Genomic DNA, 18255 nt, shown 5'->3' on the forward strand with positions numbered 1-18255 from the left:
TCTTGAGACGGTCTCTCCGCCCCCGTCATTGGCCTGCCCCATTCCCCGAGTGAAGGCCACGGCTGCCTGCCTGCGAGAAACATTGTGAAGACCAGCGGCTGTTATTTACATTAACACAGATAGCGGGAGGTGTGTGTTGTCTGCAGCTTCTGATGTGACCCCTGGCACTCTGCATCCTGACCAGTTGCTTGTGCTGCTGTCACAGTGACTGCACGTCGCTGTTCAGATTTATCACCGCAGGCTAGAACTGTTAAATGCTGGGGACCGAAGTGTTGCCCCCTGAGCTGCTTACGTTGAGGGGAGGTAGACCCTGAAGGTACAGCCTGGGTGGCCCGCGGGGGCTTTGTCTTGGGTCCTGCTGAGCTGCCCCAGCCCACGTGTGGGATCAGGGCTCTGTGCTTCCAGCTGGGATCTGTGGGTCTGGACTGGTGGCTCAGAGGCTTTCGAGTCCTAACATCGGTGGACCCTCTTCCCAGGAAAGTGTAGATGCACAGAAGTTTTGTGTAGGTTTTCAGAGGATTCATGGACTTAAGCCTTCAGCAGAGCAGGTCAGGAGCTTTGTGGGGTAAAGGAACGGCCGGCGTGGACCGCAAGCAGCCTCTCGGCCCCGTTCCTGCGGTTCTGTGTCTTGATCCAGCCCAGGAGAGGGCCCTTCACTCCAAGGCACCGAGCCCAGCCGCCCCTGGCCGCCCGCTGCTCCTCTCCTTTCCTGGGCTGTCACGTTGGACCCATCAGGGTTTCATAGGCGGGGGGGGGTCCTTCCAAGCATGAGGCGGCCCCCATCGCCGTCATGTTCCCAGCCACATGGAAGCCAGGGAGAAAAGAGGGGAATGAGCCAGCTATGTAAGGCCAGGGAGAAAGGCGCGTTCTCCTTCCACCAAAGAGGCTGACTGTTCCAGCAGCGTGGCTTGGTGGCGTGTCGCTGGCCCACGGTCTGTGTGGCCCAGCTGCCCTCGGGGGCAGAGCCGCTCCTGGCACCCCCCAACCCCCCAAGGCCAGCGCCTGGCCGTCGGGGTGCAGGCTGGTGGCGGACTTGCCACGTGCTGGGGAGGGGGTTGTTCCGTGGGTTCTCAGTCACTTGGGTAGAAGGGGCTTGACGCCCGGTGGGAGCTCAGTGAATGGCAGCCATCCTGAGACTTTGCGGCTGCAGTTACATTGCCACTGTTGATGTGGGTTTCCAGGAGCGGTTTGGGAAGCGTGTTTGCTTTGGGCAAGGCAGTTCCTCTGCTGAAGCGACACATCTCTGTGGGGAACGTCGCGGGATATTTAGCGTATCAGTCGACTTGGGGCTGCTGTAACAGAAATACCGCGCGCAGGGGCGGCTTCAACGACAGGCGGGCATTTTCTCACCACTCTGGAGGCTGGAATTCTGAGATCAGGGTTCGGCAGGGTTGGGTTCTAGTGGAAGCAGCTTGCAGGTGCCGCTTTCTTGCTGTGTCTTTATGACGGTGGGGGCAGGGGAGCGCCCGCTAATCCCGTCACGTGAGCATCACTCTCAGGACCCCCCCCCTCCGTGAACCTCGCTGCTTCCGCGGGGCCCCGTCTCCAAATGCCGTCATACTGGGGGTTAGGGCGTCAACATAAGAAGCTCAGGCGGTAACACTTCGGTCCCTAGCATTTAACAGTTCTAGCCTGTGGTGCTGAATTTGAGTAGCGACGTGCAGTCACTGTGACAGCAGACATGCCACCCCCTTCACTGGTTTCCGAGCCGCACACCCAGACTGGCGTTCCTGTGTTTAGTCAGAGCCATGTGTCTTAATGCTGAAAGGAGAACTAGGGACCATCTGGGCCCAGTCTCTCTGCCTCAGGAAGGAAAAGAGAGCCGGGGGGCGGGCAGTGTAACCAAGGCAGTGTGCTTTCTGTCCCGTATTCAGCTCGTTGCTAGCTTCACTTCACAGAACTTGTAAGAAATGCATTGCCCAATCTCCCTGCCTTTAAGAAGTTTATAATTTAGTTGGGGAGATTAAAAACAATAATGCAAAGCAATGTAAGAGTGAGTTGCAACGTAGGTATTGTGGATTTAGGAATTCAGAGGGCAGTGATTAAAACTAGCTGATATAGTCCCTAGAAGCCTCACAGACAAATAAAAACTGATCTGCCCTTTGAATGAGGAGTAGGACTCGGTGAAGAAAAGACACAAGTTGTAACCAGATGTGCTTAAGTAATACAGTGTTTAAATAATGCCAACATCTATGTACTTCTGTATATGATTTTAGCCTTCTCCAAAGTTGAAAACAAAACCCAATTTACATGGGATATTTTCGATGAAATAGATTGTTCTGAAACACATTGAAGACGAGAATCAGCACTAAAGATGGCTGGATTCACTAAGCAATAAGTAAACGTAGACATATGCATACACACAAAAAGAGACAAGGAAAGTCCACACCAGGAAATGACATGGACGAAGGGCAGACGTAGAGTGACCATGGCCTGGGCTGGGGCGGCGGGGAGCGGGGGGGACAGCGGTGGTGAGAAGAAAGGGTGTGGGCAGAGGTCGGTGTCTCTCCTTGGAGAAGGTTTGTTTCGCCGACCACTCCCCTGGCCCCCACTGTTAGCAGCAGCCCTCGGACTGAGCTGCGCAACCCCCCTGAGACCTCCGGAAGGCCCTGTGCTCCCGGCACATCACGTGGTAACGGTTCCTCGTCTGTCTTGCTCGCTGGATTGTGCCTGGGTTACCAGTGTATGTCTAGCATCTAGCATAGCGGAAGGGTTTATTCAAGATTTACTGAGTGATTAATTGTGTGGATTATGAGGTTTTGAATTGGGAAGATCATGGGAAAGCAAGTCTGATTGTTAGAGAAGGATTGCCTTCTGATTTATTTCCTTGAGTGGGTTCCTTAAGTCTAATAATATTTATTCCTACAAAGATAGTTATCCTGGAATTTAGAAAAACGAAATGATGAGGAGGTAGGACCCGAAGTGGTGATATAATCCAAAGGAGATGAGACCAGCATTGCTTTTGTGTACAGATCAGACCAAGAAAGATCACAGAAGTGAAAAGAAAGTATGTTGAAAGGTTGCAGAGAGGAAAATGGCCAAGTAGCTAGAGAAAAATCTGTTTTAAATACTTGGCAGGAAAATGGAGTAAAAACTTTGTTTTCCAGGGTATGTTTTACTTTCTTTGTACAAGATCTTCTTTGGAATTAATGCAAAGACTAACTCCCTGATTCTGTAATGTACTCGGATCTTTTGTGCACCTGTAGCTCCTGTATTAATGTATCATTTGAGGTAGAATAAAAACAAACAACAGCGATACACTCTTTCAGTAACGTTGCCATGAAGCCCAAGTTTCTGATTTGAAGGGAACTCTCCTGTATCCTGTCCCTATAACTTTGTGACTTTTCTTCTGGACCACCATAGGTGCTTAATTATTTTGGTCTGCTTTGGTTTTCAGTGAATTCTGATTCCATCTTTATGTTCCACTTCCCTGGTGGTCCAGTGGTTAAGACTCTGCACTTCCAATTTCGGGGGTACAGGTTTGATCCCTGGTCCGGGAGCTAAGATCCCACATGCCTCGTGGCCAAAAAAACAAAAAAAAACTCCCATAAAACGGAAGCAGCACTGTAACAAATTCAATAAAGTCTTTAAGAATGGTCCACATCAAAAAAAAAAAAAAATCTTAAAAAAAAATAGAAGAAATTTATCAATTTAAAAAGTAGTGTTGGGTCACTTAAGAAAAAAGCTTTTATTTTCATTAACATACAAATGACTAAGTTACATATTTTTCTCTTCCCGATTTTCAGGCGCTGTTTTGAATTTCTAGATTTACTTTTACAAGAATGGCAGACACATTCACTGGAACGGTGAGCATCTGATGTGCTGGTTTTCCCTCTGAATGGAATCTTGAGATTTAATACCTCGGCAAGTGGTGCGACCCGCTTTTTATAAGAAGTGAAGGGATCCGAGTGTTTATTTGCGTGATTACTGGTGTTCTTTCTCCTGATGCTGATTTGAGGCACCTACCACTGGCAGAGGCTCTCAGGGAGCTCCACTGACTGTCAGGTCAGCCTTGAGGTGTGACCCGGGGCGCCCCGGGACACCGCACGGCCAGGGCTCACTCTTCAGTGGCTCTGACCTGCCGCCTGGCATCCTGTCAGTCCCAACAAGTTAAAAAAGGTTTAAAGCTGCTCTTAGTAGGCGAGGGGTAACTTTGAAAATCCTTAAAGGAATTTCACTCATTTGCAAGTTTTCTTTTTGATCCCTCTATATCAGGAAGTCAGCAGTTTTCTCTTTATTCAGGCTGGTGTGTGTGGTAAGTTTCACATCCTCATGATGCAGAATTCTTACGGAAGCTTGTCTCTATGTTGAGGTTCATTCTTTGCCATTTTTAGCTCCTGTCAATTTCAGGTGCCTGTTATTCTTTCTGAGTTAAATTTGGAGCTGATAGTTGATGATACTGTGCCACCCGGTTTTTCATGGTGTGTTGTGTAGTTTGTGAAGAACTCGACAGCATACTCAACAGGTTACGAGTAGTGGGAGTTTAACACACGAGTACGCCTGGAGTACAGTTCAGTCCTGCAGTGCTCAGCGACGAAAAAGCCAGGCCTCCCAGAGGTGAAAGGGCATCTGAAAATACTTTGGATCGAGAAGATGGTCACACATTTAAAAAATATTTTCTTGTTCTTTAATCTCTTGGGTATTAGATCCTCTTTATTCAGTGATAGCTTTGGAATTTAGAGTGGGAAGGTGGAATGAGGGATTGAACACCAGGGCCAGGTGAACAGGGCAGGAAAACGTGATTGACTCAGATGTGGCCTCATCTGTGTATTCACTTCCGCTCAGCCTTGCTGCTTGGCAGGTTCTCACCAAATGCCGGCTGGATGAGTGGAGGACTGAGGACTGAGGTGGGGTGCTGGTAAGACTGGTGCCTCGCCTTTGTCCTGTGAAACCCTTCACTCCAGTCATTGCACTTTTCTTAAAACTGTTCAGTGTTCAACGAGACAGTTTAACGATTTCCTCTCAGCTAGGGTAGAACGTAACTAAGAGAACACCTGTGTATAAAACAGAGACATAATTTCATAACATTGTTCATGTTATGTAGTGGAACTTGAAAAAACATTCTTTAATTACAGAAACCTGATGCAGAGAGTCTCTGCAGTATTTAGGATTATTACTAGCCCATTATAATTTCCATGGAAACTTGTTCTGACCATGGAGAAGGAAGGGTTTTGTTGTTTGAGTCCATAAAAGATTGAACTAAGTAAGCGTGGCCCGAAATAGGTCAGCTGTTGCTTTAAAAAAAAGAAAAAAAATAGTCCCAGGAGAGTAGTGTTATCAGGTGCTTAGGTGGGGAAGGCCTGGGAATAGGTACTGAGACAGAATCAGGAGTGAGTTAGCAGATCTGCGACATGTGCTGATTTTCTAGGCTGTGTGTTTGTTGACTCCCTGGGCACAAAGGGCCTATACCTTCCACGTTGCCGTTTGAGAGTTATTTCTCAACACCTGTTTGTATCCGCATAAGACCATATATTAATGATTGTTCCCGCTTTGTCTTCTAAATATCCAGACACATATCAGTATTAGCGGAAACAATAAAGAAGGGAATACACGACGCTGATTCGGAAGCACGGATAGAAGCCAGAAAGTAAGTGTTGGCTGAACACCGCTTTCCCGATTCACTACTTTTATATTTCAGGTGCAGTGTCAAGATCGCCTTACGAAAGCTCATTAAGTCACATGGACATGTTTTGTTAATCATGACCTTTAAATATGACCCAAAAGGTCATTTCAAAATGTCTCTCTAGTTTTCTGTTTCGAGGGTTGTTGAGCCGAGTGTCCAGGCCTGAAAGAGACTGGTACTATTTGAACATAAAGTGGACTGAGGTAGACACAGAAAGCTCATTTTTAAATTTATGAGAAATTGCTGCATGAGCCGGCAAAGCACTTGTCTGCGTGCCCTGTGTTTTCTCTCACTCACCAAGCTCTGTGGCTCCCAGCGGCTGTTGACTTGCTGTGAAGAACCGCTCACGGGGATCCTTTCCCTGGGATCACAGCTCTGCAGTCCTCAGGGGGGTGGCGTGCCGGGGCAGTGAGCCCCTCCAGGAGGGCGGCGGGAGGGAGGCGCGGGGCTGATCGCGGGCCAAGCTCGCTGTCCCCGCTCGCGTTTGGGGCCGTCTGGCCGTCGGGACTGGCTATGCTGCGGTCGTGAGGCTAGGTCTCCACGTCCAGCACCATCCTGCAGGTGAAGCTGCCATCGCGACCGTAAGTAGCAGACGCTTGACGCCAAGATGTCCTCCCTCTCGGGCAGCTCAGAGAGGGAAAAGGCTCCCCGTTTTGCCCTGTGGCTGCGTTTCTACACTTTTGTAGTTGACTGGCTCTTCTCACTGACCCGGGTTAAAGCCAGTCCTTACATCCTGGAACACGGCGGACTTGCTTAGCTGCACGAGCACACCCTGACCCCCTACTGACTGCTCTGACTGCCTCTCAGTTAAGCCGTAGTTCCCTGGTTTCGGAGCGTGTGGAGGGCTCACGCTTGACCCTCAAGTGCTCACTGCAATCTCGTGCTGGGAAGTTCCTACCAAAAGAAGGGACGTGACGAGCGGTGGCCAGAAAGTAAAAACTACTAGGAGCGGATTTGTTAACGGTCTGCGTACGCCGTCCTTCACCCTCATCTTATATTTGGTGCCTCCACCGCAGTTTTTTCTTGTTCTTCGATCGTAACACAGTGCAGGTTTCAAGTAGCTGTCAGCCTCGTCCTGGTTTTCTTTTGGTCTCGTTACCTAAAGCCATTTTAAGTTCTTGGAACCAGGGAGCGTCACACTGCATTTATAAAAGCGTCCGTGACCAAGTCCCCCTTACGCTCTGGGTGTAGTTCTCGTTGGTTCGGCTCCATCTTCCCTGAGTCTCCCAGTCTTGCAAGTCAGGCTCTTTAATTTCCATTTTATCCATGTCATTAGTGCAACTGAGAGTCAGACAGCTGGGCCGGAGTCACCAGGGCCGGGAGCTGGGGGGTGAGGGTGCGCCAGACCTCCGCGGTTCTCGCTCTTCCTGCGGCCGTGGCGGGAGTGGGGGGGGCGGTGGGGTCCCTCCCTGACGGCGTCCCGGGTGCGTCCCCGTGACAGGAGGCTCCGTGTTTTCCAGGTGTTACTGGGGTTTCCACAGTCACTTCAGCAGGGAAGCGGAGCACCTGTACCACGCCCTGGAGCCCTCCTACCAGAGGGCTCTGCAAAGCCACCTGAAGAGCTCGGACAGCGTGGTGTCGCTGCCCCAGTCGGACCGCTCGTCCTCCAGCTCGCAGGAGAGTCTCAAGTAAGGGCCCGGCCCTGGAAAACCGGCTGCGCCAGCATGTAGGCTCTCCCTGTGCTTTTGTCTGTCTGCAGGCCCTTCCCACTCCCCCTGAATTCAGGTAGAGGCTGGTGCTGGGGAAGATGCTGTGGGGACGGTGAGAAACGAGTGGCCTGGTCCCGGGTCCCTGGTCCCTGGTCCCTGCGGCGTGTAGTTTGTCCTTAAATTTACATGGCAGTCCTGGAACACAGTTCTGGAGTAACACAAGAGAGTTCTTCAGGGTGTCTTCTAAGACAATAGAAGTGTAAACTTGGAGACAGCTCTGGAAAGGGAGGGCTTTCAAACCCTGCGACTGAACGTGCTACCATCTTCTCTCGGTACCTCTGATCCCTGTTGCTGTTTAAGACTTCCCTCTGTGTGTTTGACAGGTAGTCCAAAATATAATGCTAAAGCTTTTCCGAAATCGGGGGTTTATAAGATTGTGGTCCAAGGTACCTGTAGAAGTCTGGGAAGCCTGAAGCAGTTCTTTATTATCATATTCTCCAGCTGTAGATTGTCCTTGTATCAATGCAGATACAGTGCACCTTTGATAATAGACAGACGTGTCCCTTTATTTCCAGCCGGCCGCTCTCCGCCAAGAGAAGCCCTACTGGCAGTGCCACCTCCAGAGGTAAGGCGGGCGCCGCGGAGGAGGCCCTGAGCCTCAGGCGGGCTGAGCAGAGGCCGGAAGGGTCTGCGGAGGGCCCGCCGTGCCCTGCGTTCCCACCGGGCCGGCAGACCTGTCCTCTCCCACAGAGCTGCCGCGGGGGCCACCCTGGTGCTCTGCGCACTTGCCGGGAGCGCGGGGCCCACGCGGGATGCTCCGAGCAGCAGGCAGCTGGCGGCTGTGGGAGGATAGGAGGGGACGTTCCCGAGAGGGGGAGCGTCCAGCTCGGGGTGTGCCTTCCTGCCACCCTGGCCAGACACGATCGAGTTTTCATTACTCTGCTGCTCACGCGAACCGGAAACGTGGTCCATTTCTGTGGGGTTTATGGTCTCTGATGACGATGGCGTGCAGAGCTGCGGCCACTCGTCACTTCCTGCAGCATCGGCTGAGCTGTGTCCAGCAAGCAGGGGACACTGTCGGCCGGTGCTGTGTGCTCCAGCCTTCGTCAGAGCTTGACGCCTGTTCTCAGGAGAAGTGGGGCACGCCGAACATTCTCGCCTGGCCCTTACCGTCGTTGCTAAGGTTCCCTCCTCCCCCTGCAGCTTCCACAGTCAGCAGCAAATCCGTGTCCACCACGGGGTCCCTGCAGCGCTCTCGAAGCGACATAGACGTGAACGCAGCCGCCAGCGCCAAATCCAAGGTCCCCTCGGCTCCCGGTGCAGCGCCCTTCAGCTCCGCGGCAGCCTTGCCTCCGGGCTCGTACGCCTCCTTAGGTAACCAGCCCCGCGACCCTGCCCCCAAGTCTGCCGTTCGAGATGACCCTTAACCTCTGCTCCAATCCATCTGTGTAGCAAATTACCAGGAGCCGGAGTTGAGGTGGTTGCAGTGCTGCTGACCTTTCAGAGGAAGCGTGTCTGGGCGCTGACCTGCGCGCTGACCTCCGCTCCGGCCGCTGGTTTGCAGCCACCCTTTGGTGGGTGTCCCCGCTTCTGGGGTGTCACCCTGGTCGGGGATGCATCCCTCAGCGCCGCATGTCCCTTCCCGGCTGCCCAGCCTCCTCCTGTGTGGCCAGGGCTGGGTTTCCTCCCCTCCTGACCTGGGTGGAGAGCCTGAAGTGGCGGTGGCGGCAGGGGGGGGCGGTGGGGGAGGGCGCTCCGGTAGAGCGGAAGGGACTCAGCAACCAGCATTGCCTGTTGTACAGAAGGGTGTTGTCACCTTGGGAGGAGCGGGTACCTACTCCAATGAAAGCCCGAAAGAGTAAGAAGATTATTTTCAAAAGAATATCTGACAGACTGCTAGGTCAGTTTTTCAGCAGACGCTGCACATCTGCTGCGGATAAGGCTGATAGTTTATTTGAGTTTGTTTTTGTGAAAGCAGAGTTGTTCAAAGCCAAAGTCTGGAGACCTCACTGGATCCATTTTATTTTGGATCTTAAGGAAACGAATACAATTCAAACTTCATGAAGCATCGAGACTTATTACTCATGTGGTTTACAGACTAATTCCAAAGTCAGTCCTACAGCTAATATTCTGAAAGCATGGAAGCAGAGCGAGAGAACACCGAGAGGAGGTTACCAGGCCCGACCTTGAGTCACCCAGTGACCTTGACTGTGCCGTGTTTCCTCTACCCATAAATGAGTTGTAATAATAGCCACCTAATTCAGACACGGGGTAGGAACAAATGACATTATATAAAAGTCCTTTGTCAACCATTATCCTGTATGGCGGAGGAAACTGCGGTTGTGCTAGGAACGTTATTAGTTTACAAGGTTAAGGTGTATGTTGTGGGACATTGTTAGGTCGGTCTTGTTTTCTCTACGGAAATGCCTCACTGAGATTGGGAAGGTGCCCACCAAGGGCTCTCCTTTTCTCTTGTTTACTTAACTCTTACAAGATCACGTAGGCGTGTTTAGGATCCTGTGTTGGTGTGTGCTTACCAGGAGAGAAGTCAGGTGGGAAGGCTTTCTGTTCATTTTAGTTACGTTTGATCCACCTCGAGAATCTGTAGTTAGTGTTTGTTTCATTGCTTGAAAACCTGAGTAAAGTTACAGCAGCCCGTGTTTTTTGGTGCATAGTTGAGCTATTTTAATATGGACCCCGTGGACTCCGCTTGATGCTAGTCAGGGCACTTGGGTCTTCTGGTCTGACGACACAGAACTGCGCTTTCACAAGCGCTGATGATAAATTTTCAGCCCCGTGTTAGCTCTTCGAATGACACGACTGGAGTATTCCCCATTCTCCCAGCATTTCCTGAGAGCTCGACCTCTGCTTTCCTGATGTCTGGGAAGAACCAAGATAATCAGCAAGAACCAAAATAATCAGCCCCCCAAACATGACATAACCCTTCGGAGGAGCAGTTACGGGTGCTACCGAGGTTGGCACGTTACGTCTGTGAGGAGCGTAGCGTTAAAGCTCACGGTCCTTTTCCAGATTTCTAGAGTCCAGATGCGTGAGGGGAGACACGGAGCCCCCAGGCCCTGACTCAGGGACCGAGCTGGACGGCCTTGCTGCTCGCCGTGTGGCTGGGACAGGCCTTGCTGCAGCCAGCTTCTCGGAGCTGCTCGCTGACTGCCTCTGTCCTTTGGGTGTCCTTTAGTTTCCCGCCCCCCCCCCACCCCTTATTCTGCTGGTGCTTTTGTTCCAAAAAACAGGGGGCTCTTCAGAGGATGAGGTCGGGCCACATCAGAAACACAGTCGGTCTGTTAGCTGAGGTGCGACCCTGGGCTGCCCTTCCGTGTTTTGTCTTCTGCAGGCAGAAGCACACTGTCCTAAGCTGGTTTCGGTAGAAGGTGCACTTACTTGCTTCCGACTCTGCTTTGCTGTTGAACTTGTTTCCCTTTTAATTTTATTTTAAACTGTACTTTTGCTTCTTTAGTAGCCAGTAATAACATTCTGCTTTTTAATTTTTTTGATGCAACTAACTGTTCCCTGTTGTCCCTTCCCTTGTTTTTTAATTTGCTTAAAGATGGCACTGCCACCAAAGCGGAGGGTAAGCAGTTTGTCTCTGTGGCCGAGCTGTGTCCTCTGTCCCCACGAGTGTTGCCTGGCGCCCTCGCCCTCCCCGGGGTCCCTGCATGACACGTTGCACGCGCACCCCCCCACCTCTTCTTCACCCTGTTTCCACTGGGTTTTGCCTTCCCCCAACCTGAGCTCTCCTCTCCTTTCTGTGTGGTTGTTGTGCTTGTGGCTTTGGGCCCTGAGTATGCCGTACGCGGCATCCCTCTGAGCCCACACTGGGGAGGGGGTGTGTGTGGTGGTGGTGTCACGTGACCGCGTGGGTCCCAGGTTCCGTTGCCCCTGAAGCAGCACCACCTCGGCTTCCGTCTCCTCCTCCTCACTTTGCGCTTTTGTGGGCCTCTCAGGGTTTGCCTTTCCTCTTTTAAACATAAATTTAAGTGTCAATCGTCAATTCAGGTCCAAGGCTGGTGAAGGTTTTCCAGCAGGTAATTTCTAGACATGAAAAGAATTGTTTCCTCTCCCCTAAAACTGCTGAATTGTGTGATACCGTTTCTGTGTGTCTCACTGACGCATACCCCATTCGTTCATAGACCTTGGGTTCATCTGCTCAGCAGCCTTGTCCTCTGTGACACACAGGGATGTAGCTGGTGGAAGAAATACACGAACCCACGTCCCCTTTGTTTTCTTTTTGTCTCGTTCTCAAGAGGCTCTTTCTGATGTTTCATTCTTTTGAATTTTAGATGGAGCTGTTCTCATTGGTACAGGTCTTTGATTAGAACATGCTAGACAATATCGACCTTGCAAAGTCTCTAGATAGTAAGCACGGTGTTTCAAATAATTGAAATTTAGAGTTAACCTTGTCAGCTTAAGGGAATGGCTGAGACCCACGGACCCTCAGGGTGATTTAACGATTAGGCACTGCTAGGTAACTTTCCTGTATTATTTAGCCACTCTCGAAGGCCAGCCGGCAGAGTAGACTGGGTTTTATCTCGAGATGTACACTACTTCCTGAGGGACTCGCAAAGGAAAAATCGGAACGGAACTTTTAAAAGAGACGAGCACAGTCTCAAGATCAGTGTTCTTTTCTGTGTTAAAAAAAAAAAAAAAAAAAAGATCAGTGTTCTTCAAACTCATCACATCGTAAAAATCACCTGGGTGGTTGCTGCAGGGGCAGAGTCCTAGGCCCTGCCCCGTGAAAATGCTGATTAGGTTTGGAAGGAGCAGGGGACTCTGAACTTTCTCCAAGCCCCGCTGGCGGTTCTTGGGGTTGGATAAGTTTTTGAAATGAAAAGTTTCCAAAATGAAAAATGGGCAGAAGGCCTATGTCACGACGAGGGCGTCATTTGTGACAGGAGACTGAGGCTGGGTGTGATTTTCTTCATGTTTTTCGTTGATATGAGTCATTTTATATTTCTCCTTCCCCAAGAAACCGTCCTAAGTATTTCCTCAGCCTAGATGGATGGGGAGTGGAGGGCAGAATACAGTAATGTATTTCATCTCATCAGATGAAAAGTGAAGAAGTGATGTGGGAAGTTGCACATTTTTTGCCGAACGCCCAGCTTTATTTCGTATACCTATGTAACAGAATCAAAATCAGCCTGTTATTCCATGCAGCAGTTGGGATTTTGAACTTTTTTTTTTTTCTCCTTTCTATGAGTTTCCTTTTACCTGTCCAGAGCAAGATCAGAAGTTTGCTTACTTAGTTACCGTGCAAGGGGCTGAAGCTGAGAAGTCTCTTTCCACTTCTCCTTCTTGTAGGAAGGTGGAGGTTGACCTGTGGGCCCTTAATCGTGTAGAGTTCAGAATCAGCCAGAAGAGAACCTTAGCGGGACAGCCACCTGCACCTCGGCCTCAGTCCCGGGGCCGTCCAGGCCATCACAGAACTGGCCGCTCTGAGCCTCCAGCCTTGTGTGCCCCGGGAGGCCTGTGAACTGGAGCCCCTCTAGGCCGTCCTTTCTGTTTGTTTCAGCTCTGAAACTTAGCAGGGCTGCTTAGAAAAGCTACACATGCCCTGCGTATCACTTAGCATCTTGTCATGAGTTTCCTGTCTGCATTTTAGGGATCATTATGGGCCTTTTGAAGATTTGTTAATAAAGTCTGTTGAATATTTTACTATCTAGCTCCTGAGGCAAGCGCTAGGCACTTGCATCGCGAGGCAAAGATATGACTTTGAATCAGTGGTTGGATGCTCTAAATTCAAAATTCAGGCAATACATTTGAAACCTGGCAACTCCCTCGTTACTGTAATTAAGAAAAATAAATAGTCTTTGGGAGTTACCTGTCCCCCACACCAAGTAGCCACTCTAATGTTTACGACTAATCAGAAAAATACTTTTTGTGAAGAACTCAAAGCTCAACTTTTGGACGAAAGTTTATTTCCAGGTTATCTTTCAGTGTGTTATATGTTCAGTGATTTTGGGGGATTTGGAAAAGGAAGCATTGATAGTGTCTGTTATGCTGCTCGTGAGAGAGTTTATTATGATTACCCTGGACCCTTGAACTACATGGGTTTGAAGCGTGTGGGCCCACTCTAGGCGGATGGTTTTCAGTAAACTTACAGAACCGCACAGTCTGTGCAGGGCAGCTGTGGGACTCGAGCATCCCCAGCCGGCCCTGGAACCGGTCTCTGCGGGTACTGGCGTGGCTGCAGATACTCCGGTTGTGTGGAAACGAATGACTCGCATCTTCTCATCTCATGCTTTTTTTTTTTTTTCTTTTTCTTTTAAATTTAGCTGCTGGGTTTAGGAAATGTATTATTCGTGGTTTTCTCTCCCCAAAATAAATAATTTTAAATGAAGAGTTAAAATAGTTCAGTGACCTGTTGGTACCAACAACTTAGTGATAGGTTCAGAGCGTAGGTAATCATAGGTTACTAAGTATAGTCAAAGGCCATGCTTAACTACTGGTGATTTTAATTAAGGTTACACAATAAAAACTATGTAGCCTTGTCTGCTCTTCTGAAAAAGGAACTTAGATTTAGTTCTCTTTTACTGGGAAATAAAACATTTGGTATTGCTGTATGTCTGTCAAAGAACTCTGAATTTTAAGAAGTTGGCCTTTTTACACAATGAAAAAATATGTGTGCATATAGAAATAAAAGTTTTAAACTTCTTTTATCTTTAAAAAATATGAGTAAAGTTAACGGAGCGGCGGGCGGTACTTGTAGGTAGCAAAATTTACAGGGGATCAACTTTCCAAATCTTGTTTCTTTCAAAAATGCCACGTGCAACTAGAGAGGTTGGGCTTTTTGTGCCCCAGACAGTGGGTGTAAAAGCAGGTTCCTGGACCCAAACGTCCCAACTGGAGAGTGAGATTTACCTGGAGACCTTTTCATTCTCATGCCTCAAAATGGAGACAGAGACCTGAGCGGGGAGAGGCCGTCGGATGATGTATAACCGTTTTAGGCTAAACTGGATGCGGGGAAAACCGTGCTTCCAGGTTAAACCAGTTCACAGGTTTAGTTTCCTGTCCTGAGGGCTTTTCTAGAAGAATGGCAGCTTGACTGGCTATTATTAACGGGCCACCAGATACGGATGTTCTGTCTTTATTCCACAAAAGTCAAGGGCTGCACTGCTCTTACAGGTCTTTGTTGTCCTCTGGGTCTGCTTTTCTCTGGGTGTGTGTGTTTGTTGATGCACCTCTTGTCTCTCCCTCCAGAACGTTTTTTCTGCTGTAGCATATTCCCTAATACCCCGTTTCCATGTCTTTTACTCACGCTGGCTTTTTTTTCTTTTTTCACATCTTTCTGTCCCTGTCAAAACACGATATGAATGAATACGTCATTAACAGGTCTTAGGGTAGAACTGAAGTATATTTTTACTGTTTGTTGCATTTATTGAGCAGGATTTCTTTTTCCTAAAGACCACAGAGTATTTTATATCATGTCTTTAAAACATATACAGGCACTTGTAGTAATATTGCCAAATTAATAGGATGACTAAAACAAACCAAACCTCTTCCAATAAAGGAAATACACATCTGAGTACAATACAACAGAGGCCCTTTAAACTCCCCAAAACGGATTTTAAGGGTGCTCTGAGGTTACTCATGTTAAGTCCCTAGGTGAGAGTTAAGAGTTGGCACTCAGCCAGCATTGTAAAAGTGCTGTATATCCATGAAAAGTTGGGCTTGGGGAGAAAAACCTTCGAAGGTATCAAATTGACATGATCTCTCTCTCTTGACTTGGTCCCAGGCAAAGGAAAACCAGCCTCTCCTAATTTGTAACTAAACTCTCTTCTCACAGACGTTGTGCTTTCAGTTTTTGTTATCTGTGGTATCTGGGAAACCCCAAACTGATGAATAAGTGGTCTGCGTTTACAGCCTCCACGGGAACAAACATTGAACTTCTACAGGGGAAGCCACTGTCACATCTGGTTTCTCAAGGTCCCCACAGATTAAACTGTGGCAAATACGAGCTCATAGTCCAAAATTACACCCATGATGAGTGAGAAACAGCAGAGAAAAAGAATCAAAGCCTGATTAATCTTTCAGGACTTGAGGGTCTTTTATGTAATATGAAATTGCTATATTTAAATGTTTAAAAGAAGTAAGAAACTTGTATTTTTAGCAGCATGTAGAATTTAGTAGTCTGAGTGATCCTCCCAATTGAGAACAGATCACCCATCTGGAATAAACGTAGTAAAGCCACTCATCTGCAGACTTAAGCAAAAGCAGAAAACCTAGGAGGTGAGGGCCAGAGCTGGTTTGCATCCTGAGGTTTTGCGCTGACTCCTGGAGACCTGGGGCATTGGCTCAGGACATGGAGTGACAGGAAGTCACTGCATCCTCACTGGTGAACAAGAGGTTGACTCTGCTGAAGAGAAGAGGACAAGAGGGAGTCTGCCCATTTTAATCTTAAGTACTGGGTGGAGCAGGGAGAGTAATCTTCCCTGAGAAGTTGGAGCCATAAATTGGGCCTTCCTGCAGGTTTCTGGTCAGAATTCTTGCTACCTTTGTGGTCTGAGAAACCCAAGCAGATAAATCATGTTAAAGTGGCTGTGGATTGCTTGTATCCACAGGATGCTAGCAGAAGCAAACATAGGTCCTCATTGGAAGAACTCACCTTCAATCTAGGTCTTAAAGAATTCCCATAGGGGCTTCCCTGGTGGCGCAGTGGTTGAGAGTCTGCCTGCCGATGCAGGGGACACGGGTTCGTGCCCCGGTCCGTGAAGATCCCACATGCTGCGGAGCGGCTGGGCCCGTGAGCCATGGCCGCTGAGCCTGCGCGTCTGGAGCCTGTGCTCCGCGGTGGGAGAGGCCGCGGCAGTGAGGCCCGCGTACCGGAAAAAAAAAAAAAAAAAAAAAAAAAGAATTCCCATAAAGTTCCAAGAAAAGAAACCATTTTGTTGTCTTAATGTTTAAAGAAATAAAAAGAAAAATTCAGAAAGACAAGCAGGGGAGTAGGAACTATAAAGAATGACCAAGCAGGCTTTGAAAAAGAATAAATGGGTCTTCTAGAAATGAAAATATAATAAGTTATTATAATTTAAAACTTGATGGGTAAATTGAGATGAAGAACCAGTGAAACTGAAGAGTGAACTCACGAATTCAAGGTAAGAAAACATCGTCCAGAGTTATGTGCAGAAGGGACGGAGTTAGAAAACAGGATGGGGTGTTATGTCGCATGGGAAGTAGTGAAGAAATTCAACCTATCTAATTGAGTTTTAAGAAGAGAGACTGGGGCGGAGACAGTATTTGAAGAGGTAGTTGTTGGGAATCTTCACGATTGTTGAAGGACACTGAACCGCAGATGCAAAAAACCTGGTACGTCCCAACCAAGACAAAAAGAAAAATCCACAGTGAAACACATCATAGCGAAACTGCAGAACACCAAAGATTAAAAAAATATATATATTAGAAATAGCCAAAGGGAAGAAGAGACTACCTACAAAGGAAAGCCAGAGTTTAAATACAATTGGGGACCCAGGAATCAGATCGATGGAGCATATCAGTGTCCATGTCCTGTTTCTGACTTGCTGCAATAGTTTTGTAAGATGTTACCATTGAGCAAAACTGGGTAAAGAGCACATGGGATCTCTGTGTATTATATCTTACAGTCAAATCTGAGTCTACAATTATCTCAGAATAAAAAATTTAAGAAAGGGGTCTAGACGTTGTGCTTTTAATAATAATATTTTAATCTGTAAGACTGTTACCTTAGAGATAGCAAAGTGTATCTTGAAAAAAATTAAGACAAAAGGAGGAAACAAAGGAAGGTAAAAGGAAAATGAGAAATCAAGGCAAAAAGCATGCCTATAAGTGGTAAGAGCAAGCTCAAATGAACTGAACTTTCCAGTTAAAATAGAAAGATTATTAGACTTAAACTTTTTAAAAAGATCTAGCAATATGATACTTAAAGAGATTAATTAAGCCTTTAAGGCTACAGATAGAGTAAAAGACAAAGGATGAGAAATTCATAGTAAAAGAAAGTTGTTGAAGGTTTATTAATAACAGACCCAAAAAAGGCAAAAAGAGGACTTCTATATAATAAAAGTCAATAAATCACTAAGATGCAATAGACCTAAATTTTTATGGATCTAATAAAAACAGCCTCAAGATATACAAAAGAGTATTTGCAAATTAATATTTACAGTGGGTGGTATATAAAAATAAAAATTTTGAATAACTAATACATTAACATAGTTCCAAACTCAGAAAATATAAAGAGGTACACAGTTTCCCCTCATCTTTGTCTTTCATTTATCTAGTTATCACCTCTTTCCTTCAACCCCAGTATGTTACTGCTTTTAGTTTCATTTTTATCCATAGTTTCTTTGCATAAAGAAGTAATATAGGGAATTCCCTGGTGGTCCAGTGGTTAGGACTCCACGCTTTCACTGCCAGGGGCCTGGGTTCAATCCCTGGTTGGGGAACCAAGATTCCACAAGCCGTGTGGCGCAGCAGGAAAAAAACAACAAAAAAAGAAATAATATAAAAATCATACTTCTTCCTTTTTTCAAACATAAAAGGTAGCATATTTACATACACTATTCTGCATCTTCATTATTTTCACTTAGTTATAGCTTAAGATTCTTCCATGTTAGGTTGCAGAACTTCTTCACTCATTAACACTGCTGTACATTCCCCTATGTGGATTAACTTGAACCAACCAAACCCATGTTGATAGACATTTGGATTGTTTTCAGAGTTTTGCTGTTACAGACAGTGCTGCCATGAATTACCTTTTATATACATCATTTTGCATGGACCCAAGAATATTGGGAGGATAAATTACCCAAAGTGGAATTGTTGGATTAAAAAGTGCATGCGTTTGTAATTGTGATAGATATTGCCAAATAGCCATCTACAGGGACTGTATTAATTCTAACCCCCACAAACAATGAATGAGAGTGCCTATTTGCCTACATGCCAGAATGTTAGCAAATTTTTAAGATTTTTGCCAGTCTTGTCTGTGATAAATAGCAT

The 18255-nt window shown here is 47.5% G+C and overlaps 1 protein-coding gene across 34 annotated transcripts in view; it reads left to right on the forward strand.

The window, feature by feature from the left end:
* Positions 1-18255, forward strand: part of CLASP1 (cytoplasmic linker associated protein 1) — a 264666-nt gene that overhangs the window by 152589 nt on the left and 93822 nt on the right. For 17 of the 34 annotated variants that reach the window (XM_067025830.1, XM_067025828.1, XM_067025838.1 and 14 more), the window contains 6 exons: positions 3747-3806; positions 5510-5587; positions 7084-7251; positions 7848-7897; positions 8476-8646; positions 10838-10861. In XM_067025830.1, coding sequence (XP_066881931.1) covers positions 3747-3806; positions 5510-5587; positions 7084-7251; positions 7848-7897; positions 8476-8646; positions 10838-10861 — 551 coding nt within the window. The remainder of the gene's footprint in view (positions 1-3746; positions 3807-5509; positions 5588-7083; positions 7252-7847; positions 7898-8475; positions 8647-10837; positions 10862-18255) is intronic. The other 17 variants (XM_067025846.1, XM_067025832.1, XM_067025841.1 and 14 more) reach the window with 1 other exon arrangement.

This window comes from Kogia breviceps, chromosome 2 (assembly GCF_026419965.1).
Source record: "Kogia breviceps isolate mKogBre1 chromosome 2, mKogBre1 haplotype 1, whole genome shotgun sequence".
NCBI lineage: Eukaryota > Metazoa > Chordata > Mammalia > Artiodactyla > Physeteridae > Kogia > Kogia breviceps.